We start from the raw sequence: 25,072 nt of genomic DNA on the forward strand, positions 1-25,072 counted from the left end.
AATTCAGAGAGAGAGATCAGTCCTAAATTCTGCTTTGTTCTTTCTTGCTTTCTATCCATTGTGAATGGTCATATGAAGTATCCTTGAGTCTAATCCTTGTAGCATTGAAGGTAGTGAAGAATCATTCTTTTTATTTATTTATTTTTGAGTAGCATAGGATCAAACCCTGGAAATATAAGCTCCATAAGTTAATTAACAGATGGAATATTATGCTGGACAAGTGAGAACAATTTTGGACTGCATTGAAAAGGGAGAACTGGTTGATATTAGTTGCCTTGGATAAATAGAACTGTGACAGGATCAGGCCCAAGGGCACTCCTGATGTCCCCTGTTGGCCAAATGGCAACTGCCAGCCCTGGCACTAAGGTATGCTTCCTTTAATGTTCACCCACCATGCCTTGAAGTAATTGATTGGGTTTGGGTTTGTCGAGGGAAGCTGCCTAAGGGTCCTAAAGCAAGCCCCAGGCCTACAGTCTGCCAGTGGATCCCTTCTTGGAATCCTGCTCATCTCAAACATCATCTTCATGCAAGACGGGGCTCCCTAGCCCATGCATGCCCCAGGGCACCCACTGTCCAATCAGTCTTCCTTGTTGGGACCTCAGCCCAGTGGCCTCCACCCCTTTTCTGCTGCTGGGCCACTTAGCTCAAATCCACTGTGATGGACCCAGCTTCTGGGTCCCAGCCCTAGTTCTGCCTTTTCCAGTTCTGGCTTAGCCTCTCTTAGGCTTCAGGCCCCTGGCCCTGGTTCTCATCCCTTGCATCACTGCCTCCCCACCCTCCTCCCCCCACCAGCCCAGTTTCTCACCCTTCTCAGGCACTGGTTCTGCCCTTCCTGGGCTTTGGGCCCCGGCCCTGTCTCTACCCCTCCTGGGTGCTGAGCCTGCTTCAGCTCTCACTGGGCCACTGGTGCCTGTCTCTGTCCTTGACAGGTGCTGGACCCCAGGCCCTTTCTGGATTCCACCCAAGCCAGGCTTCAGCCCCTACCCCCAGTAGGGCTCCAAAACATGGGTGTTCCCCTGGCACCCTGCTGTGGTTAACCACCATGCACTCCTCAGGCACCCCACTTTGGTTACCTGCAGTATGCCCCTCCTGGGCTATAAACCTCTGGGGTCTCTGGCCCCTCTCCCACTTTGGGGCCAGCTGGGACCTCCTTGTCTCATCTTAGGTCCCTCCACAAATCACCAGTCTATCCATCAAAGTCAAAGAAAAGCACATAGGTACTTCAACTCTAACAAAACTCCCAGCCAGCAGGCTGTCTGCCAGGCTTCCCCCTGGCTTAGGTCCTATCCCCATTGCAGTAAGCAACCTGTGTCTTACTACTAACACATCATAGGTATCCCAGAGGTCAGCAGAGTCTCCCAGTGTAGCTTTCCAGGGCAGGAGCTCTTCACTTGGGGCTAGCAGGGTCAGGCTGCCTTTTTCCTCCCAGAGACAGGCTTTAAGAGTCTCCTAATCCCTGCTCCATCTGGTCATGTGACTCTGGGGGCACTACCAGGAGTTTCCCTCCTGTGCCTGATGACCTGCCTGCTCTCCCTGCTAGAACTAAGGTCACTGGTCTGCAGCCCATTTCTGGGCTGACTCCCTGACTGCCCTTGCTGAATTTTTCTGCTCTGCTCAGGGTGTTCAAGGCAGTTTCTCTACCTGTGCCTTGTACCCTGGGCTGGCTGCTGGCAGCTATTTCACTAGCAGTTAGCTTGTTTCCTATCTGCCATTCCTCCCTGGTTCAGCTCAGCCTGGCATGCTTTCCTTTTAAAGTAACAGGAGCCTTCTGGCTTCCTGTTACAAGCATATATACATATTCTTTATCATAAGGTGAAAAAGCATAAAGGCATTGATGAATAGTTACAGTTGCTTCTGGTTTTCTTAAAGTTATGAATTAAATTTGTGCATAGAGGTATCTTGTGTTATAAATAAACAATAACTGACTACAAGTTTTTGACAAATTAATATTAAATTATCACTCTCAAAAACTGGTAGGAGTAGAATTTGATCTACCCTTTTGATTTACCCTCGTACCCAGATGCACATTAATATTGCACATTGCCATGGATTCCCTTATATTACTCAACATGCTGCATTCCATTCCTGTTGTAAAGCTCAACTTGCTCATTTGGTTGCATTATAGTAGTCTTTTTGATAGCCAAATCTGGCAGGATCGTGCCTCTCTGATATACAGAACTCGAAGAGATGCAGTATTTCTGAAAGGAATTTAACTGGCAACTTAAACTTTAAAATATTTATTTAAATACAATGTGGATATCTTTCAAAAAAATAAGTTACCACATAAATACAAAACAGGAACTTCCAACATACAAACAAATAATATAAAAAATACAAAAATACCTAGGGGCTGATTTCTGCCCCAGTTATTTCATGCAGAATTGTACTATTCACCCAAGGATGACACTTGCCAGAATCTGGCCATAAAAAATTAAAACAATCTTTGTTGTTCAGGATTTTAGTACACCGTCTGAAAGAGTGGGTTTTATGACAGACAACCCTATGTTTGCACATGCATCAGTTTCAGTCTTGCTAATCTTGCTCTTCCCACTCAGCTCATTCATGTCCAACCTTCTACTTTAAGAAAGAACGGTACTCCTAAAAGATGTTCTGTCTGTGACAGTGCTACTTTAGGTGCTCCGGCAACCCATACAAGTGAGATTGGAACCTTTAGCCACAAGTGACTGAATTACACATGTGGCTTTGCACAACCTCATGCTCACCCGTGCACTGTGATAAGCATAAAGGAGAAAGTAGACACAAGCACCAGTCGGTTCCCTGGTTGTACTGAATCCTTGCTAACCAAACTCCATAACAGGTTCCAGGGTTTTGGGGTTCCATGTGGTCAGAGCATCTCCAAGAACCACAGTTTACTGTAAGGTTAGTAATAGTTTCATAGTAGGTAGGGTTGGAAGGGACCTAAGCAGATCATCAAGTCTGACCCCCTGCCATGGGCAGGAAAGGATGCTGGGGCCAAATGACCCCAGCTAGGTGGCTGTCTAGCCTCCTTTTGAAGACCCCCAGGGTAGGGGCAAGCACCACTTCCCTTGAAAGTTGGTTCCAGCTCCTAGCCTCCCTGACTGTGAAGTAGTGCCTCCTGATATCTAGCCTGAACCTACTCTCAGTTAACTTATGACCGTTGTTCCTTGTTACCCCTGGTAGTGCTCGGGGGAACAGGGACTCTCCCATTGCCTGCTGATCTCCCTTGGCAGGTTTATAGGCAGCCACCAGATGCCCACTCAGCCTTCTTTTGTGCAGGCTGAACAGGTTCAGGTCCCATAGCCTCTCTTCATAGGTCCTGCCCTGCTGCCCCCTGATCATGCAAGTGGCCCTCCTCTGGACCCTCTCGATACTATCCACATCCCTCCTGAAGTGTGGCGCTTAGAACTGGATGCAGTATTCCAACTGCGGCCTGACCAATGTCGCATAGAGGGGGAGGATCACCTCCTTGGACCTGCTTGTGATGCATCTATGGATACATGACAAGGTATGGTTAGCCTTCCTGACTGCGTCCTCACATTGGCAGCCCATGTTCATCTTGGAATCAATAGTTACACCAAGATCCTTTTCTGCCTCTGTGCTGACAAGAAGGGAGTTCCCCAGCCTGTAGGTATGCTGCTGGTTCTTCCTCCCCAGGTGCAACACCTTGCACTTGTCCATATTGAAACCTATCCTATTCTCATCTGCCCACCTCTGTAACCTGTCCAGATCTAATTGTAGCCTGTCCCTCTCTTCTAGCATGTTCACCTCTCCCCGGATCTTAGTGTCATCTGTGAACTTGAAAAGGTGCTTTTCACCCTCTTGTCCAAATCGCCAATGAAGATATTGAACACTGTGGGCCCTAGGACCGAGCCCTGGGGAACCCCATTGCCCACATTCCTCCAGGTTGAAAATGACCTGTCCACCACCACTCTCTGGGTGTGGCCCTCCAACCAATTTATGACCCATCTGACTGTGTGGGTGTCGACACCACAGTCACTTAATTTTTTAAAGAGGATAGGGTGAGAGTCAGTGTCGAAGGCCTTCCTAAAGTCCAAAAAGACTACGTCCACCGCAACACCTGCGTCCAAGGCTTTTGTGACCTGGTCATAGAAGGCAACCAGGTTGGTCTGACAGGACCTGCCTCTAATGAACCCATGTTGATTGCCCCTAAGCATAATCTCTCCTGCTGGCCCCTTGCGTAATCTCCCCTGCTGGCCCCTTGCAGATGTGCTCCTGGATAATTTTCTCAAGGAGCTTCCCCAGGACTGAGGTAAGACTAGTGGGCCTGTAGTTTCCTGGGTCCTCTTTCCTTCCTTTTTTGAAAAAGGGGACTACATTGGCCCTTTTCCAGTCCTCTGGCGCCTCACCAGAGCACCATGAGTGCTCATAAAGCTGTGCCAGGGGTCCCGCAATGACCTCTGCCAATTCCCTAATCACTCTGGGGTGGAGATCATCAGGACCTGCTGATTTGAACACATCTAGTCCCTCCAGAAGTTCCCTGACTAGGTCCTCACTGACCCTAGGCCTGGTTGCGCCTCCCCTGGGTCCATCTGGAATCCCAGTAGGGGGGATGTCCCTGTCCCTGCTCAAAAAAATGGAAGCAAAGAATCTGTTAAAGAGATTAGCTTTGTCATCTGGTGCTACCACCAGATTACCAAGCATGTCCTGCAGAGGCCCCACATTACTTGGTACCTTCTTTTTACCCCCTATGTATTTAAAAAAGGATTTCTTGTTATCTTTGATCCGGGTCGCTAGTCCCAGTTCCATCTCTGCCTTAGCCTTCCTAACAGCCCCCCTACAATCTCGAGGCAAGGAGGTATAATCCTCCTTGGTGATGGCCTCTCCCTTCCATTGGTTTTTGTAATGATTTTTTCATTTTTTGAATATGTGTCTGTGATAGGGTGCCTGAAGCACCCTGCCACAAGCACAGTCAGGGAGGCCTTAAGGAGGAAGACTTACCTTGTGGAGCCGAAGGAGCTGCAGCGAACTCCAGCGTGACCTGGATGAACGGAGAAGCTGGCTGGGGCCACGGCAGATCAAAGGCTGCTGTGGCAGACCCAGCCACTAGAATCCAAACACAGGGGAAAAAAGGACCAGCGTGGGAAAAAAACAAAGGGAAAGAAAAAAGAACCACACCGGGGAGCAAAAAGGGAACAGCTGGGTCAGACAGGCAGCCAGTGGGGAACTGCCATGGGGAACCCAGCTGGAGAGAGGGAGATTTAAGGCACGAGGAGGAAGTGTCCCAGGAGGGGAGGAAGAAGAACTAAAACAGAAGAGAGAAGGAGAGAGATCCAGCAAGTGAAGGTGAGTGGGTAGAAGGCCAAAGGATAAGTCCTGACCCTACTAATTTTCAGATGAGGTTCAGCTGAGAATGGGAGCCGGTGAAGACCCCTGAGTGACCAGTGAGTCTGATTCTGGGGGGTGAAGGGAACCACTCCGGGGACCTAAAAGAAGAGGAAGGAAAAGGTGACCTTACTTTCACAGAAGGGAAGAAGAAGAGGAGGATCCCAGTCATAAGAGGCGGATGAGAGGAGAAACAGAGGAAGAGGTAGCTGTTTTGGGACCTATGCAGGGAAGAACAGGGCAAGCAGCCAATTAGGCAAGGACCTTAGTCAGGATCCTTCTAGTAAAGATAGTGACAAACCTTTGAGGTAATCAACAGCACCCAGAACATCAGGTGTGGTGAGGGCAGGGGATGTGGATGGTGGAGCCCTGCGAAGAACTTCAGATGTTCTGAGCCCATAACCATTCTCAGTTGTCTCTCAGTAGTGTCTAGGTACATCTCCCCTAGCATTGAAAGCATGGCAGGCAATCTATTACAAGACACTACTGTTCCAGCCAGGAGGTGACATGACTCAGGGCGGCATGGGAAGCCCCCATACAGTGCCTATATGCAGTTAACCTGATAACAACTGTTACAAATCTCATTTCTGGAGACTATTTAAACATGTCCTAGAAATTTCTTGAGCTCCGGTTGAGTGGTATTTAATTTGAGATGGGAGACGTAGTTTATTCAAGTCATATGTGATCTTAATGCAGTCTGAGAGGTCACAGAATACTTCAAGTAGATGGTTTTGCCTCTCCAGATGACTGGAGCTGGTATCTTCACATATTTGTTTGGTGAAAATCTGATACTACCTTTGGTATAAACTTTGGATGATATTTTAGTCACTGTGTCATGAATAACAGTGATCAGGTAATTACCAGAGCTATAAAAAATGTGTGTGACAGCTTTGGTGTGAAGACAGTTCCATTAGAGATGGAAGAATCATATTCAAGTTGCAAACAGGAGGAATCGTTCTAATTGGAGTGAATGCATTTAAGTTCATTCAGACATCTAGATTCCATTTGTTGAGATAATTCAGTCCAATGTATCAGGGATGGATAAAGTTAATATTGAATTGCCCACTCTGAAAAACATTTCCATTATGCCTTGTGTGTTAATCTAGAGGATGCATTCTCTTGTGCTGAATGAGAATTTTGTGAACCTCTGCTGAGCAACTTTTACCCAAGCTGCTAAATGCAGAGATAACCAGATCTGGGTAAAGAATTATACTGTGGTTTTGTAAACCTATATCTAGAAAAGATGGTAGCATGATGGGTAGTTGAGCATTGCTGAGAACCAAATTGGCACAGCTAATCGGTGCTATGAGCATGAGTTGGTTCTTGTCTTCTCTTGCATTCCAAAGGATTTGAGGAATTAATGGAAATGGTGGAAAGGCACACAAGAAATCTTTGCTTGTGTACTTGATCAGTCATCATATAGACACATTTTGTAAATACTCTTGTAGAAATGGGAAGAACACAAGTAAATGTTCTTAATTTGTATTGTATGATTGCTGCTACAAATCACACCTAGTTCTCATGTAATGGGTGAACAGACACATGGAAGAAAGCATCCTGTAAACTCACAATTATAAACCAACTCATTGGATCTGGAGATAAAGTTATCAGATGGATAAATCTGCTGAATTTCTTGAGGACTTGCAAGGGAAGGCGTGAAGGCAATCTCCTTCTTCTTCCTAATTCCTTCTTGAATTAGGAAATAAACAGAAAAGAATCCTTCACTGCAAAAATTGAAAGAGACCCTTTCTCACGTATCTGATGCCACATTTAACATTGAAAAAGACTCACATGAGAGATTCCCAAAGAGGAATAGGGGTAAAATTGAAGTAAAGGCAGACAGTTGTATCATCCACTTTCAGTTTCTCAGTTGACCAGGAGCTGTTGGTTTATTGCAATTTGAACCCATGTATCCTTATTCAAATGAAAATGTATACCAGGTAAAGAGGAGCAGAGATAAAGATTCTTGCAGAATAGCTTATAGTGTTTGACTATGCTACCAAAGCTGCTGCCTTTTGGTAAAGAAATTAGGTGACCTCTGATGACAAGACTAAGAATAGAATGATCTCTGCCTGAGGTCTTCTGAGGTTTGAATTGTTTTCTTATATAAACCAAGACATAGAGGCCTATATAACAGATGGCTACTCTTGAATTCTGGAATGAGTGTAATGCTTAATTTTTTTGTGAATGATATAAACCATATTTTTGAGAAAAACAAGTTTTCTATTGGTAGTTGCACCTCTTTGGGGCTTTTAAATGCAATCAGCCAAAATACTCTTTTCATTATGGTGCCTTACACCATCAATCTTGCAGCTGTATTTTCAGCATCGGGTACTGCTGTCAATTAGGCCTGTGACAAGCAGCAAGTATTCACTTTGGATTCAGATTTGGCTGATTTGGAGGACAGCGATTCCATTCAGAGATTCGAATCACTGTCCTGATTCGATTCTAGTCCAGGGTGGGCAAAATACAGCCCATGGGTCAGATCCAGCTCACCAGGCAATTCTATCCAGCCTACAGGGCCTTTCCTTTAGCCCTTTGTAAGCCCTGGTCCTGGGCTGCCCCTCTGCAAGCCAGCACATCCCTGCAGGAGGTTTGTCTCTAGTTGCTAAGCAACCAACCCCCACCCAGCCCCAAGCCGCAGGACACTGGAGACAAGAAGCCTCCACATGGCAGAGCTTGTGCCTGGCCATCCCATGGCTGTTCCAAACCTTCCTCCCTAGAAAGTGGGAATTCAGGTACACCCTTACTGAGCCAGGGCCAGGGACTCCCACTGGAGGAAAGAGGGCTGGGAGCATGAAAAGCCATGTGCTATGGGGCCAGGCTGGGCTGGCCCCACATGCTGCAGGAACACAGGAGCTACACACTGTGGGGGTGAGCCAGGCTGGACTGGCTTGCTGCCAGTACATGTGGCCAGGGACTCTGGTGGGAGCTCAAGGAGTAGCATGTTGTGGGGCCAGTAGGGCTGACCCTGCATACTGCTATCACATGCAGTCAGGGACTCAGGCGCGATCACAGGAGCTGTATGTTATGGGGTGGGGTGGGGCTGGCCCTGCACCCTGCCACTGTGTGTGGCCAAGGACACCCATGGGAGTGCTATTGGGCTGGATGGGGCAGGCCCCGCACACTGCTGCCACCTGTGTCTGGGGACTGGGGTGGGAGTGTGGGAGCTTCATGGTGTGGGAATGGGTGAGGCTGGCCTGGCTTGCTGCCACCGCATGCAGCTCCAGGGACTCACACACTCAAGAGACTCCAAGCCCCCCCCACTCCAGACACACACACATCCCCACCCCACACCATCCCCACACATCCACCTTCTCACAGCCCCCCCACACACTCCCACCTCCCCACCCCCCCACCATACCCATACACACACATCCATACCTTCACAGCCCCCACAAACACTCCTACCCCCACCATAACCCCACACACCCCCACACCCTCTCACAGCCCCCGCACACCCCCCCACACCCCTCCACACTTTCCCCCATACACCCCACCCACCATACCCACATGCACACACCCCACCACACACACAGACCCATTCCCCAACCACACCTCCCCAAATACAACCTCTTTCCCTCTTATACACAATATAGAAGAGTAAGACTGTATTTTGAGCTATTATGCAATTGCCTCTAGATACACCATGAAAACACACATCAATCAGGATAAAAATATTTTTAAAATGAATTTAAAATAAGTTATAGTAGATGTTTGATTTTTTTAGTACATTGCTTGGTTTTTTTTCTGGTTTCAAAATGGCAAGCCCATCTTCCAAAAAAAGTACTCCCAGGGCAAGGGGAGGGACTTCTGCTGGCAAAGATCAGGAGTTAGGGGTGGGACTTCCAGTTCCAAGATGCCAACCAGGGCACAGGGGACCTGTCAAGGGGCGGGGCTACCCTTGCAGCCTTCAACGGCTCACCAAAACTTGTTAAGTGGCCCTAGAGCCAAAATAATTGCCCACCCCAGTTCTAGTCACTTTCAAGCCAGACAGTGCAGATGGCCCAGTGCTGCTTGTACTGTAGTCTGTTGCCCTGAGTCAATGATTAGTGAAGAGTTGGTACCAAGGCCATTTAACTGCAGTACTCATATTTAGGCATTGTTAGCTGCTGCTTTGATGGTTCATATGAGGGAAATCAATACCAAACCCCAGGCTTTTTGACAGACCACAGGAGGTGCTGACTGATCTGAAGGAATCTGCAATGCCAGCGTAGAGACCTTTCCTGAGGGGTGTGTGTGGCTCCAACAGATACAGCAGATACAGCTGTTAAAAGTGCCAGGGCACATATACACAGGGGTGGACCCAACAGGGACAGATTGTCAAAGAAGTAACTAAGTCATAGCACAAACCAAAAACTCAACTGCCATCCTGACATCATCATCTATGAGTGAGCAAGCGAGTGAGCACAATCTTCCTGTTGGTTGCTACAACAACCCACATTCTCTATGTTGCTAAGGGCCCTGGATGATCATATTTTTTCAACTTCTTTTTTTCTCCTTGTAGAAAAGCTTCAGTGCTGTGTATTTCTAAAAATAAATCACTGTAAACTGTCCAGTAGAAATATTCACAGATAGCAGCATGAGTGTATTTAAAACCTAATTGTCTATGTGCACAAGATGGTGTCAGGCCCACATATATACATATTAGGACCCAACGTATATCTCTATTTCTGAACTTGTTATCAACTGTTCAGTAACAAACCAGTGTCTCTGGATGATGGAGGGAAAATATTTGGTAAGAAAACAGATTTTGCATGTCAATCTATTGCTTGATGGGGTTATGATACATAAGCATTAGAAAAACATGCCAGTACAACTATTAAAATTACCTTGACCGTGCTTTGTGTGGAAGGAACCTTAATCTGGATGCTTCAAAAATAAAAGAAGATACATTTTCAGTTCCAGAGAGATTTTATAATCTAAGGACTAGATTGTGACAAGCTTTTCTTGGAACGGTCAAGACACAGAGTGCAAGTTGTCTGCTTCTCCCTCCTCCTGTATGTTGGCCAGGTACAGTCACAAACTCTAGATCTAAGCACATGGTGAACCACCCTGAGGGCACAAAGCACAGCACAACAGACAGGAAAAGAAGAGGAAGTTATCAGGACCATGGCAGTAGAGACTATGGAAGTATGCTTCATCTTTTAGGTCAGGCTCCATAACAGTCTTAAGTCAAATGGTTATGTATATGAGTAAGGCCTACTCGCTTGAGTAAGGGTCTGGAAGCCTTGTAATTTCAGTTACAAAACAGCTGTAAATTGTTATTTTATTCTCTGCAAAGTAAATCAAGAATGAAATGTGCTAAGAGGTGAAATTTAGTTACTGTAGTAACATCTATAAGCAGAAATCAGTACTAAAATACTGTATTTTTCTGACTGCCTTTTGGTAATACATCTTTTACTCCTCAAAAATGAGCTTACAAGATGCTGTCAGACATGGAAGAAAATGCACTCCACTGGAAGCAGCAGTGCATTATTTCAACCCAGCTCCTCAACATCTGTATAGATCACATGTTTCAGTGGAGCTTGTTGGTGTTTTTAGCTAAAGCTGATTCAGTCAGATAATTGAATAGATAATTAGTGCCAAATTAGATAAAAGCACTAAAAAAACCTCACTAAAGTGCCCGATCTCTACAAATGTTGGGGAAGTCAGGTGCAGCTAACATGCTGCCTCTTCTGAGCATGCTGTGAGCTCAGTGCAGGAGCATGCAAAGTTTAAAGTGCCCCATTCCCCCCCACCACCCCCACAAACATCTGCAGGCTGCTACAGTTTCTGAATATTTTTCTGATAGAGAATAGTTTTTCCTTCTAGTGAGAAAGGTGGAAAAAGGGTTGTTATATTTGTTGTGTTTGACTTTACAATAGAAACAGAGGTTTACCATTCAGTAACTGAATTACTATTTAAGGGCAGTCCAGGTTATGTTGATGTCACTTGACCTTCTGTTTAAAAGTTGCAGAGCATTTGAGCACATTTTTTAACCAGAGGAATTTTAAAAAGAAAATGGCGCAGAAATGGCTACTATTCATTTTGTAGTCTCTTTTTGTAAAAATATCAAATATATATGTTAAATTGTCTGTTTATTGCATTTGTACTTTTCTTAAAGTAATTGTTGAATATTTCTTTCTTATGCTTTACTATAAGGCCTTTTTTGGAAAGAGTTGTAAATATAACTATTTACTGAGAACAATATGCATTCTGGAGAAGGTATTGTGCTAGAACAGGGGTGGGCAAAATGCGACCCACTAGGCCATACTATCCAGCCCGTAGGGCCCCTAAAAAATTTAGAAAATTAATATTTATCTGTCCTTGGCTGCCTGTCATGCAGCTCTCGATGGCTTGCCAAAACTCAGTAAGCAGCCCTCCGCTCAAAATAATTGCCCACCCCTGTGCTAGAAGGTGACATATGGATTTCTTTTTTCATAATGTGATGAAACTGCCTATTTCTAGAGTTGCATTTTGAAATGTTTAAAATATTTATTTCTGCACAGTAGGCACGTGTCCAACCAAAGGCTGTCAAGTACCTATTTAGTAGTTTTATATGTTCATTTATGAGGAAAGTGATGACGTGTTTTAGAAACTAACACATTAACAGCTGTTGCTAATAAAGTATTCCATTATGTACCTTAATGTAAAGCATTAACAAAATATTATCACTATTGTATGTGTCCATGAACATGTATATCTTTTCAGGAATCATAAAACAAATTTGTATATGCAAAACATGAGCCACATCCTACTTGCTTTATTCAAACAAGAAGCTGTATTGGATAAGTACAGAAATCAGGGCAGGGATATATATTGGTTTCATGTATATGATTCTGAAAGAATCTTCATATTCCTCTCTAAATATTGGATTGCTTAATTATATCTGATTACTTTTGTCTTATACAGCATATTTTTTTAATTCCTTTATATCCTTGATCTGGAGGTAGAAGGAAGTTAGGTAACCATTAAACCAATGACAAAGAGACATAATATCTTTTTTTTAACAGACTAATTTCAAACAATTACATTGTCTGATAATGCATGCTTTAAAAAATGTCCTGAATATTAAAACAAATCCATTTTACACATGCTCATGCATATGTGAAATACTTTGTTTACTAGAATCCAAGACAACTTTGAATTTAAGATGACCTCCCAAAAATTAGATTCTGTACATGGAAAGTTTATAAATGTATTATAAATGTTCATTAATATAATATAATAATTGGAAGATCATCTTAAATTCATCTTCCCCACTGCTGCAGAAGAAAAAGCAGCAGCAGGGGGGTAGACAGTGGGCGAGTCAAGTAGCCTGCCCCCTGCTGCCTGTCCCCCCACCACTTGTCCCCCTTGCTGCCTTCCCCCTGCCCCTGCATGCCCCACCCCTCCTCATGGTGCCTGCACCCCCAAGCACTTGCCCTGCTTCTGCTTGCCCCTCCTGCATCTATTCCCCACCAAACTACCCACTTAAAAGACTGCCCCCCCACCGCTGGCTGCCCCACCCTCTGCTGCCACCTAGCCTTTGTTGAGGCTCTGGATCCAGCTTTTCTCTGGCCCAGGTCACAGAGAACATAATTCCTTTGGTCCCAACCTGGCTAGGCAGCAGTAGTTGCAGGGGCAGCTCTGGCCCTGGCCTCAGTTTAGAGCTAGGGCCAGGGCCAGAGCTGCTGCCACTGCTGCATGACCAGGTGGGGGCTCCATGCCTTGGGCTGGAGTTGGAGCCACATCTGGAGTCATGGTGGAGACTATGTGGAGTGTGGCATGAAGGCAGCAGTAGGCAGAGGCGGCACCAGAATCAGGCAGGGGAGCAGAGGCTGCAGCTCCATCTCTGACCCCAACCCTGAGGGATTTGTACTCAAAGCCAAGATGAGGTGCTTTTTCCCCCTCATGTTGAATTATGGAAACAGCTTATCTTGGATTCAAGTAAATATGGTAGTGTGTGTATGGGAAAGGAGGATTTTTCTGTTCTCCAGTTAATGTTTAGAAGATCTAGTAACTATTACGTGACACATGCTCAGATCCATTCCCTTTTGCACTTACAGTGCAAACCTATATTTGCTTTTGGCTTCAGGTTTTTCAGTTTCAGTTTCAACTTTGCTTTCCTGGTAAACCAAGCCTTGTACAGCCTGGGGAAGAGCATGAATCATTCTCAAATTAGTGAAAAAGACAAACCAAAAACTGCTGCAGGCACCAAATAAGCAAATGGAGGACCAGATTCTTCCACCTTTTCCTCTACTGAGAAATACAATATGCAAATAACTAAGTTGATTTCAGTGGGACTGTGTGTAGAGAAAGGCACTACTCAGTTAAAGTTCCAGTGTGAAAAAACTGAAAGAAGAGGAAAAATATACTTACATTTTCAGTTCAATCTTCAGTTATACCAATCTCAGGGGCTAATTTTTTTCAACAGAGCATACCAAGTTTTCAGGTTAAAAGGTGACTTTGAAATAGAAGGTGTCTGCATAATCTTTTATTAACCAGTATTTTTTATTATTTCAGTTTTGAGTGTCACATATATAATTTGAGAACAAGGAAAGAATCTTTGGTCTCAGAATTCAGCTTTCCCAGAATAATTTCCAATGCTAGCAATGAATACACCAGATTAACTGATGGCAGGGCACTAAGAATTTTTTATAATTGATGGGGTTTTTTAAATGGGCTAATTTTTATGTCGCTTTTAAACATCTGGTTTATTGTACATTTTCCACATCCTTCAGAACCGAGTCAGATTCTGCTCCAGCACCACATGCAACTGCATTGGTTTAAAAAATATGTGATACTAGTGATGGACTTGGATGGATGGACATATGGACTGACAGATGGATAAGAATAGAATTTGTGCCCAAAATTCCAATATGACATACTGTTGGGTTTTTTTGTTGTTTTTTTGGGGCGGGAGGGAGGGTTTGGAGGGGGGGAGGTACTCACAATTGTATTAGGACATGAGCCTTTAACTTTTTCCATAACTTTGTCAGCCTTTAACTTTTACCATAACTTAGACTATCATTTTATCATATTTTGCCCCAATCTTTCTTGAACATTTTTATTTGCGTGTTGCAAAAACACATTTGGGGCTAGTAATCTTTTAAACCATTTTAATTTTGCTATTGGAAAATGTATAAATTCTGTTTGATTTGGTACAAGATAACAATGGTGGCATGTTACTGAAAATATATATATTTTTAATAGATGATTCAGCTGCAGAGAGTTTTAATGGCAATGAGACCGTGGGACACAGTTCCAATGCTTCAGAAGGAACACACTGCAGGGAGATGGCAGAAACCAACAGTAATGGCAAAACAAATCTGGAGCAGGATGAGCAGCCTCTGAACCTGAGTGATAGTCCCCTCTCTGCTCAGCTGACTTCAGAATACAGACTAGATGATCACAACAGTAATGGAAAGAACAAATACAAGAACCTCCTAATTCCTGACCTCAAGATGGAACAAGAGGCAAGAGAAAATGGAAGCAAGGTAAGATTTCCATTCTCCAAATATGCAGTGTTTAGTTTAGGAAAAGGAAGTATTAACAAGACTGACCCAAATATGGTCATGAGAAAAGCCCATAATGGAATCTGTGTGGTATATGTCGCATCATTACCCAAATAGTATTCATAAATTTGCATGAACTGTTATGTGTATAAAGTATATATTTATGTCATGTATATGTATCTTACAGCTATACCCTGATAAAAATGAATGTGGTTCTCTTTCAAGCACGGACATGATAAAATGCTTTGTTTTGGGAACTGTCTATCATTAGTTATCTTTCTACAATGTTTTTAGATGACCATCATTGTCACATGTAACATATGTCTACAGAATATATCAGTTTGAATATACTGTGTGTATGCCCCTGTGGATTATCTCATGGAAATTGTCAACATCAGAACAGATCTAGTTTTGGTCGCTGTCTGATTGTTTATGTATTATAGAGCCACCATACTTTAATTAAAACTGACAAGTTTGCTTTAAGAAGCTGGAATTCCCTGAAGGGTTTTTTCTGTGGCCTTCATTCTGTGAGCAGGAGAAAAGTGATGTGGTTACGTTGTGATAAAGACAGATTTTACAGATTATATAGGTAGCCTTATAGGAAGATATTTGTCAGGAGTGTGTATTTTAAGGAAGATGAGGAGAAGGTCTATTTAATGGAATTTTTCCATTGATCTTCTCTGATCTTACTGATGACAGGTCCTGCTTTTTAACTGAAACTCCCAACTAAACTACCATTTTTACAGTAGGAATAATTGAGTAGTACTGGAGAGTACTGGATCCAAATACTATTAATGTTTGTCCATAGCCTTCAGTAACATATCATAAATGAGCCTGACAGCATAGCTATGCTTTGAACTCTGCTACATTTTCTTGCAGGGTTTTGCAATTGGAGTGATGTGGGCAACAACTTTTCTAGGTGTTTCCAGAAATGTCTCTTAACTGAGAGATATCTGGAAGATAACAATACAGCATCTTTTTCGGATCTGGCATTTGGTTCTCTTGATTTGAAATAAAAATGAAAATAAAATCTTTCAAATGTTTTCATATGATTTAATTTCTGATTTTGAGGGGTGCAAAGAGAGAGACTCTCTACTTTGCCTCACACTCGGTAGCCTGGTGGTTAGGGCACTGGGATGGGCTGTTAGAGACTCAGGTTTGTGTCTTCTCTATCTAATCCAGAGTAATCTGGGATGAAAAATTTAGCTCTGAATCAGGCAGAGCAGGTCCTTGAACATGGCTCTTCCATGTCTCTTGTGAGCACTCTATCCAGAAGGCTGTAGAGTTTAACACTCTCTTTAGCTGTTCACATTGGGCTAGAGTGGCGTTTCTCAACCTGTGCATTGCGACCCAAAAGTAGGTCTCAAGAATATATGAAAGGATTGTGAACAAACTTTTAAAATGTGGATTCTCCTTTAAAGAAGAAAAACTTGTGAAACTGGCTTTTCCCTTGCAGGATGGCAGAGTTCCAGCCTGCAAGGGGCTGCTTGGGGTCCCCCCTGCCCCATTCCTAACCCACCCTACCCTGCACACCCACCCCCTGCCCCACACACTGGGACCTCGGGGCAGCGGGCAGCGAGTTGGGAGTGAGAGGCACTATGTTGGGACTGGCTATTGATATTTACAAATGGGTCCTGGTACAAAAAAGGTTGAGAACAACTGGGCTAGAGAACCATAGATGCAAAAAGGCTTCCTAATGAAGGTTTCAGCAAAAACAAATGAAGTGTCTCCCACTAAATGTTTTGGCTCTGAAAAAACTCTATTCAGTCAAAAATATTCCAGACACTTCTAGTCTTAGTGTGTACATATATTGTAGTGCTGAATTTACTCAACACTTTCAGTAATGCACAGTGACTCCTAAGTTGGCTAAATGTATGCTGTGCCTTCACTTACTGTAGGGCATATTGTTCTAGTGATCCCTGTACAAGCCAGTTACCCAAATATTGATAGACACATTGGTTCATTTGCCTGAGGTATACTGCCGCTACTGTCATTGCTTTTGCAAACACACAAATAAGCTGGTGAAAACAGTAGGGAAAGCTTAAGGAGCAACTAAGATATAGCTAAGACCACAACATGGCTTCATATTGCACCTCCAAATGTAATCAGAGCCACAGGACCTGAGAACAATGGTAAAAACTGAAAGTCCTGTTTCATTGAATCCCAGCTTCCACCCAGAACTGACTTGAAACTTCCTTTGCTATAATTCTAGACTTTAAAAATCAAATCCAGTCAGTCCCTCAACAACCATGCTATCTTTCATCACTCATTTTAATATTACCTAGCTTACAGTGCCCCAGAAACTTAATTTGCTCCTTCTTTTGTCCTGGAATGGAAAAAAACCCAAGTGTAGGATGTAAACTGTTTGTTTTTATACGTGTTCACTAAATGTTTAGTGGTGATTGTAAAAGAATGGCTGAAGGTGTACTAACTTACGTAAGTTTACCCAAAGTGCAGTATGTTGGTAGAGTAGAAGAGTAGTTTTATGAATAAATGACATCTTTATTAATAAATCCTACTCTAACTTTGTACATTTAAAAGTATTTTTAATTTACTTTTTAGAAGCAATGCCAAAGTATTGCTCTATAATTGCAACTACTATCATGCCTTTGTGCTGAATATTAGCTCAAGAATGTTTGGATATCTAGTGTACAACTTGACAGCTGTTAACACTCTCACACACTAGCCATATGTAGCTACTAGCTACTCATAAATATTTTGTTTTTTATATAGCCCCTTACATACTGAAGATCTCAAAATGTTTTGCAGTCTCCAAGTATGAACAAGGAAGTCCTGAACACTCAACACTTCTCACTCTCTTCTCCCTTTAGGAATTGAGGATATTCAGCACTTCCCATGACCAATTTAAAGTTCATATAGATATCTCTCTCTATATATACCTATAGAGAGAGATATCTATTAATATAATCTGTATCTATATCTATATGAACTTTAAATTGCTCATCAACATGTCAACCCTTCTTTTGAAGCCCTGACTCTCTTTCTGTCTCTCTTTATGTGTGTGTGTCTCTCTCTCTCTCTCTCTCTCATATATATATAGTGCCATGCATGGTGCTGAGCCAGCGGTGGCCCAGTCCTTTACAGCTGCATTAGTCCTAGCTGGGCTATTCCTCAGTGTATGCATTGGGCCCTGGCTCAATCCAGGTGCATGGGTATAAGGCTGGATCCCTCTGCATTGGGCCAGCTCGGCTAGGGCCAATCCAGCTGTCTGGGGGCTTGAAAATTTGGTGGCAGGGGAGCAGTGGCAGTGTGAATTGCCACCAGTCCCCCACCACCAAAGTTCTGGACTTATGAGAAGACCTGCAAGCTGGATCTGACCTGCACCTGGGGGTTGAGCACTCCTGCTCTAAACTAATACCAGGGGCAAAGCTGAACTTACTGCAAAATCAAAGAGCTTTAGTTTTTTCTTTATGTTTTCTGACTCTGTATATATAGAACATCTGACTCTCTCTCTCTCTCTCTCTCTCTCTCTCTCTATATATATATATAAAGAAAAAACTTTATGCTTTCTCTCTATATATACAAGTCAGATTTTCTATATATACAGAGAGTCAGAAAGCATAAAGAAAAAACTTTATGCTCTCTCTCGCTGTATATATATAGAGAGAGAGAGAGAGCTCTTTGATTTTGCAGTAAGTTCAGCTTTGCCCCTGGTATTAGTTTAGCAGTTAACACTGCCACTGCTCTCTTGCCACCAAATTTCCAAGCCCCCAGACAACTGGATTGGCCCTAGCCAAGCTGGCCCAATGCAGAGGGATCTATCCTCATACCCATGCACCTGGATTGAGCCAGGGCCCAATGCATACACTGAGGAATAGCCCAGCTAGGACTGATGTAGCTGCAAAGGATTGGGCCACCGCTGGCTCAGCACCATAAATTGGATCAGGCCCATGGACTGAATCTGGCCAGCAGATGGATCTGACACTGGTTATCTGGCTTGTGGGCCAAAAAGGTTGAGCACCACTGATTAAGAGCTTCTTGAGTGCTGCTGTAATTCACTGGTGCTCAACCTTTCTCCACATTGGGCTGGGTGAGCACTGCCTTGTCTGATCATGGACTGGAGGGGGTTGGGGGGCAGCCTGGCCTAAGCCCAGCCCCACAGGGGTCAGAAGGGGCTTGACCTGGCCCCATGGCCACTGCTCCCCCACCACCAAATTCCCTGACATGTGGGGAGCCCTGTGGGTCAGATGTGATGCCTCCATGGGTCGCATTTGGTTCATGGGCCAGAGGTTATGCACTCCTGCTCTAATTTATGTGTAGGGACCTACCAAATTTATGGCAAGAAGTGGGAGGTGTGCAGCTTGTTTAATTTTGCAGGTTCCTCCACACATTCCCCTTCTCCCCCCCATTGCTGATTGGCTGAGGGACCTGGGAGGTAAAAACGACGCCATATTTTAAACCACAATTTTCGCCTCCCTGCTGATCAGGAGTGAGTGGTGGGGCCAGCTCTGCCCACCACTCACTCCTGATCAGCAGGGAGGGGCCTTAAAGGCCCTCTGCCAACTAAAGAATAGCAAGCATTAGTCTCTGTCCAACCCCCACCTTCTATTGTTTTTTAACCCTGATGCATCTACCCCTCATGTTGAGGTGGTATACAGTTCACCTGAGCATTTTCTCCATCCTAAGGAGTTCTGGCTGCTTACACATCTAGCTCTGCACTACCAGGATAGCATGAGGCTATTAGACTGCAGCAGCAAATCTGATCCTATCCCAGTTTATAAAAGTATTGTATTTAATTGAGCCTTAGCAATGGCATATTTGCAATTGTGGTTAAGTATGAAAAATGTACTTAGTGATGCCATCTAGAATCCACCTGACTGTGACTTACATCAGAGAAAAAATAGATTCCTGTTCACCAGGCATCAAATTGATATGCATTTCTTATGCGTGTTAAAATTGTCCCCTTAATTAATTGAGCTATATGGGCCACGAATACTGAGAAGAGTTGCAGGAAAGTTTAGAAATATTATTAGTTTCTAGAGTATAGAACAATGGTGGGCAGGTGCGGTGAGGGGATTTGAAACTACAGGGCCACCTGTTGCAGGAAATGACAAAATATACTTCCTTAAACCAGCTAATCTCTCTGTGGCATAGTTGGATTCTCCTTGCAAGAGACATGAATTTATTATGGCTAAAGCAGTCATGAAGCCCAGCTGGCAAAACTTGCTGATAGGGACATTCTTTCCTCTGTTTTAGCACTCTCAGTTTTTTGACCATTCCACCTGGCCATTCCACATGTTTTTGAGAGAACTTTTTCTATTGTTTTTTGCATCCAGTCAGACTTGATGATGTAAACTGGCACAGATCACAGCTGAATCCAGGCAAGCACATTTCTTTGGAATGATAAAAAGTAGGGGAATGCAAGAATGTCACATTTTTCTGGAAAGAGATCAACATCTGTAATACATCAGCTATGAGTATTAACTTTAATACTACCTGAAGACACTTATTTTCCTGGAGAGTGAGCAATTTTACATAAATCACATTGTAGATTGGGATTGACTTTATCCCATTTTCAGAAAAGAGCATTTGGGTTTTTTTATTTTTGAAAAATGGCTTGATAGACACCTTCAACTTGGAAATCCTACTTGCTTAATACTTTTATATTATTAAAATAGTAATACACTGCCCCAACCCATGTTTTGCCTTTTTCTGAGCTTGGTGACTCCTGGCTTAATATTTTCAAAAGCAGCTTCAGTTTTGTGTTCTCAGCTTGAGATACCTAACGGATCTTGATTTTCAGGCAAAACTCAGAATTTTTTTAAATCAGTCTTCTTTAATGTATCTTGGCCCAAGATCATAAACCACTTTTAGAAATCCTGGCCTTTTGTATAAAGTCACTCATTTTCACTTTCTGTGATGCACTATGTCGCCGTATGGTGTGCTACAGTGGCGTGGCAATCATATGTGTCTAATCACCCATACTGCACCGTGCTTTAGTTCTTCCTAAAAGAATTATGGCACCATAGCAATGTCGCCATATGGGGACATGTAGATACACCCAAGAACGGACATATTAGGAGTCTTCAAATATTTGAAGGGCTATCATGGAGGGAAAACACCTTTTCTTTCTTGGTACAGAGAGTGTAACGTGGACTAATAGCTTGAAGTTGCAGGAAAGTAGATTTAGATTGGATACCAGGAAAAAAAATCATTGTTAGAACAGCGAGGCAGTGGAATAGACTGCCTAGAGAATTTGTGGAATCTGCACCATTGGAGGTGTTCAAGAAGTTAGCTAAGTGTTGATCAGAGATAATCCAGGAGTTGCTATGCCTATGCCACACTGTGGGTATTCCCCATGCTTCTAGGCTTTGCTGACTACCACATGGGTCCAGGAAGGAATTCCCCCCCAACCATCCTCAAAAGCGTTGGGTATTGTCTGTGGCCAAGGCTGGGGATTCTGACTGGGGCATGCCAGAGTTCCTGCTGGGACTTTAACCTGAAGATTCCTGGCCTCAAGGGTATGGCCCCTACACTCAGGGTCAAATTTATCACCATATTTGGGATCAGGAAGGAATTTTACCCCATGGTCAGATTGGGACAGACCTTGGGGGGTTTTGCCTTCCTTTGTAGCCAGGGGCGTGGCCCTCTTGGGTCTCTCAAGCATATTCTAATGTCTGCAGCAGCAGGTTGTTGGCTACCTCGGTCCCCCTGGATTACCTGTGTCAGGTTAGGGTGTTATGTCTTGCTGGTGTATCAGGATTGGCTGTGTAGTTGCACTAAAAGGTTAGGCAATGGATTTGTATTAGATGGTTTGGATAGGGATAATCCTGCCTCAGGCAGGGGGTTCAACTAGGTCTCTTCTAGCTGCACTTTTCTATGATTCTATGGTCTCTTAGCATAGCGTTGTTGAATTTAGTGGAGTTTCATACAGTTGTAGGAGTCGATCTGCATTGTTTCCTAGGCAGGATCATTATTGATTTCCTATAGATTGTAAGAGTCATTTATTTAAAAAAGTTACAGTGTGTAACTTATCTGTACCACATTTTTATTGAGATATAGTAAACTATATTTTTCTCATCTGCTCTCTGATAATAAGATTGGTATTCTGATACAGAATGTCAGAAATTGTGGTTATATAATTCTGCATACTCTTCTTAGACGAGTTAAGTATGATGAATTATATTTATCTTATTAAATTAGGTCATGAGGCCAATATTGCAAAATGCCTTGTTAATGCCTTATGATTAATTCACATGTTTAAACAGTTAAGCAGTACCACAGTTTTAAGGGTCAGAGCTATAAATAATGAATATTGTAACGTATGACCTTTTATTATAATGTTGTTGTGATGTTATATATTTATAATGTGCACATCACTGTAGTTTCTACTTGCTTTACAGAAATATTGAGCTTTATCAGTATGCCTTTAACAGGAAATGCTTACTTTCTGTTACAACTTTAAGGCTGCTGTTGAATCTCAACAGTATCAATTATAATGGTGATATATGATATTGCTACTTGAGGATTGCCTGGGCAATAAACAGTGTTGCATTATGCTTTAAGGGACAAATGCCTACCAGTCAGTGGAGGGTCTCCCGACTTTTTTGGTGCCCTGCAGTGTTATACTGTTATTTGGTTCCAAGGCCATAAGCCCAGGAATGTCTTGCTCTCAACCTGTGCATGGTTAAACTTTGGTCCTGCTGCTAGAATCATTCCCATTGAGCATGGCTGCCATGGCAAGATACTGGAACAGAGTCTGTTTCTGACCCACCCAAGATACTGGGTGGATCCTGTTCCAGATAAGGTCAGGGATGGGGAATGGGATCTTGATCTAGATCTGCAATTATACTATAAGTCATAGCATTATAGAGCCCTGAGCTGAAGTTTTCTTATAGGTATAGTAAAAAATAAATGCATTTCTGCAAGTTGCTCCAGATCAACTTTCCTAATTAATCCCAGTTAAAATATTTTGCTGCACCTAGATCACTGGAACTAGGCCTGTATACAAGAAGGAAGGGGCATAGTCATCCAGGCACTTTTGAAGTGAATATATTAGTTAGTATTTCAATTTGATGGTCCATACATCTCACTGAATTCCAACAAAGTACATCACCTTCAGCAGAGGAGGGCAGGCACGGTCAGTAGTGATAAAGATGATAGTTTCAGCCTGGTTTTCAGAGCTATGATTATATCCTAGCACAATATTAAAGGTTAGACTTAATGTCCAAAGGGAGTCTCATCAGAGCTGACATTATGTCTGGGAGGCATGTGGAATCATCATCTAGCTAGTTGTCTTTGACTGTGACTCTGTTTTCATTCTTGCTTGGGGGAAATTTTTAGAAATGGGGGTGCTTACAACCTTTTCCAGAGAAAATGGTCCCTTTAGGAGGTTATAGCAGCCTTTATACACAGACTGAAGTCTTTAATGGAGGAGTTTAGAAATCAGTTAATTAACTTAACTAGAAAAGAGAAGCCGTTCAAGAAGACGGAGACATGAGTTATCCAGTGTCTTCCTGAAACGAGGTGCATAAAACATGATCTGCTTGAGTATGATGGATGTGGCTGTGAATACTTCTTTCTTTTTTGGTGCGCAGCTGAAACCTTTTTTGCCCCTTATCATCTCTTTTTTGCTTTACATTACCACCCAGCCAAGACTGCAACACCATTGCATGGGCCCTTGAATCTGTCCTGGAGACCATATTTGGAAATGGCAGCAGAGTGCATTCAGCCACTCTTACTTCTCTAACAAGACCCAGTTTTGGTTTTGTGCAAAGAAAGTAAATTTCTGTCTTCTATTGTTGTCGTCCCCCCCCAACAATCCAACTTGATAAAGCTAAAGAATAGAAATGAGCTCATATCCAGATTCACAAGCTTTGCAGAGATGGGATAAGTCTCCCTTGCATTTGGGGAGCCCACTCCTTGCCTAGAATATAACAGGTTACTGATTATTTTTTTAACTCTGAAGTGTTCCCTTGACCTCAACCCTGCAATGTCCTTGCAAATGCTTCTAGTAATTGTGGGTTTTGTTGCACGTGGGATTTTTTGTTGGTATAAGTATTGCACGAGTTTAATGCATAGTTGCCAAGCAGGATGTTAACAATGAAATTCTTTTTCATTACTGTATTAGCTCTAATTTTCCAGAAAAAAAACAAACAAAACAAAACAAATAAAAGAAAAAGTATGGAGAACACACCATTACTCTTGGTCATGTTTGGTGTGACCTTATGCTTTTGATCGCTCATAAACATTATGGTAGGCACAAAACTATCCCAGTACAATGTGTGTCTTCTAGTGGAGTATTTTGTAGGATCATGCTGAGCTTGTAGCAAACTTAAACATCCTCTTGCAGCCCACTTCCCCCAGCACAGAGGGAAGAAGGGTGAATTCCTCCAGCTGGTCATTAATAGTAATGAGATGAGTTCTGTAATCAACATCTTTCCCTAAATAGGCAAAAATAGTTTGAGTTGAGATTCTAAATAGGAAATAAATGACTTAAAATAAGTAGCTTTCAAGGCAAATTTACACCTTGAGCAATAATTAACATAATGCCATAATGTACATGGTTTCAAGTATGGAAGACATGAATTGAAAGTTACTGTATCCCAGGGAAAACATCCCAGACTTCTAGTATACTGGAGATGAAAAGGAAGTGTCAGGGCTCAAACAGCCTTCTTGTATGGTGTACCTAGCTTTCCCCTATGTCCTCAGCCAGCTCTATGGGCCATTGCAAAGATCATAATTAAGCCTCTGCTTCTCTCCAGCCCCTTTTGAGGTCAGTTACAGCAGACAAAGCAGTATCTCTTTCCTCACTCTCTCCCACTTACCAACATGAGAGCCAGGGGTAAGCTATCCCTTTGTCCCTCTTTCCCTGGTTCTTGTATAATTTGTAGTGCTTCCATATTATCCCTTAATTGTGAATAGTTAATTCTTTATATATTCATATACAACTTATAAACGTAATGCTAATTTTATTCTTCCCTACTGTTAGGAAATGAGAGGGGCTGCTGAGAAAATGATTTTGTAGTCCCAGAAGTCAGTCTATTGGCAATGCTGGAGAAAGCACTATAGTTTTAAGAACAACATTTTTCTAAAATGGTTTTTGTACCACATCTGTCACTGTTTCTTTGTAGAGGGAATCAAAATTAATGGAGTAATGAAGATTGCTGAGATGCTGCTGGTCACTAAAGTATTCCTTGTTCTTTGACAGCAGTGGTAGACCAAGTCTTTCCTTTGAGAAGAAAGTATATTGTATTAAGCACTATCTTTGTCACCCTCTTTCAGCTGTTGATCTTAATCCTGGAACT

General features: G+C 43.0%; 1 protein-coding gene across 3 annotated transcripts in view; it reads left to right on the forward strand.

The window, feature by feature from the left end:
- The window catches only part of NOL4 (nucleolar protein 4), a 292,716-nt gene that overhangs the window by 157,276 nt on the left and 110,368 nt on the right, over nt 1-25,072 (forward strand). For all 3 annotated transcript variants that reach the window (XM_006267299.3, XM_006267300.3, XM_019498702.2), the window contains exon 6: nt 14,503-14,786. In XM_006267299.3, the coding sequence (XP_006267361.1) occupies nt 14,503-14,786 (284 nt within the window). The remainder of the gene's footprint in view (nt 1-14,502; nt 14,787-25,072) is intronic.

Source organism: Alligator mississippiensis, chromosome 3, assembly GCF_030867095.1.
Source record: "Alligator mississippiensis isolate rAllMis1 chromosome 3, rAllMis1, whole genome shotgun sequence".
NCBI classification, from domain to species: Eukaryota; Metazoa; Chordata; order Crocodylia; family Alligatoridae; genus Alligator; species Alligator mississippiensis.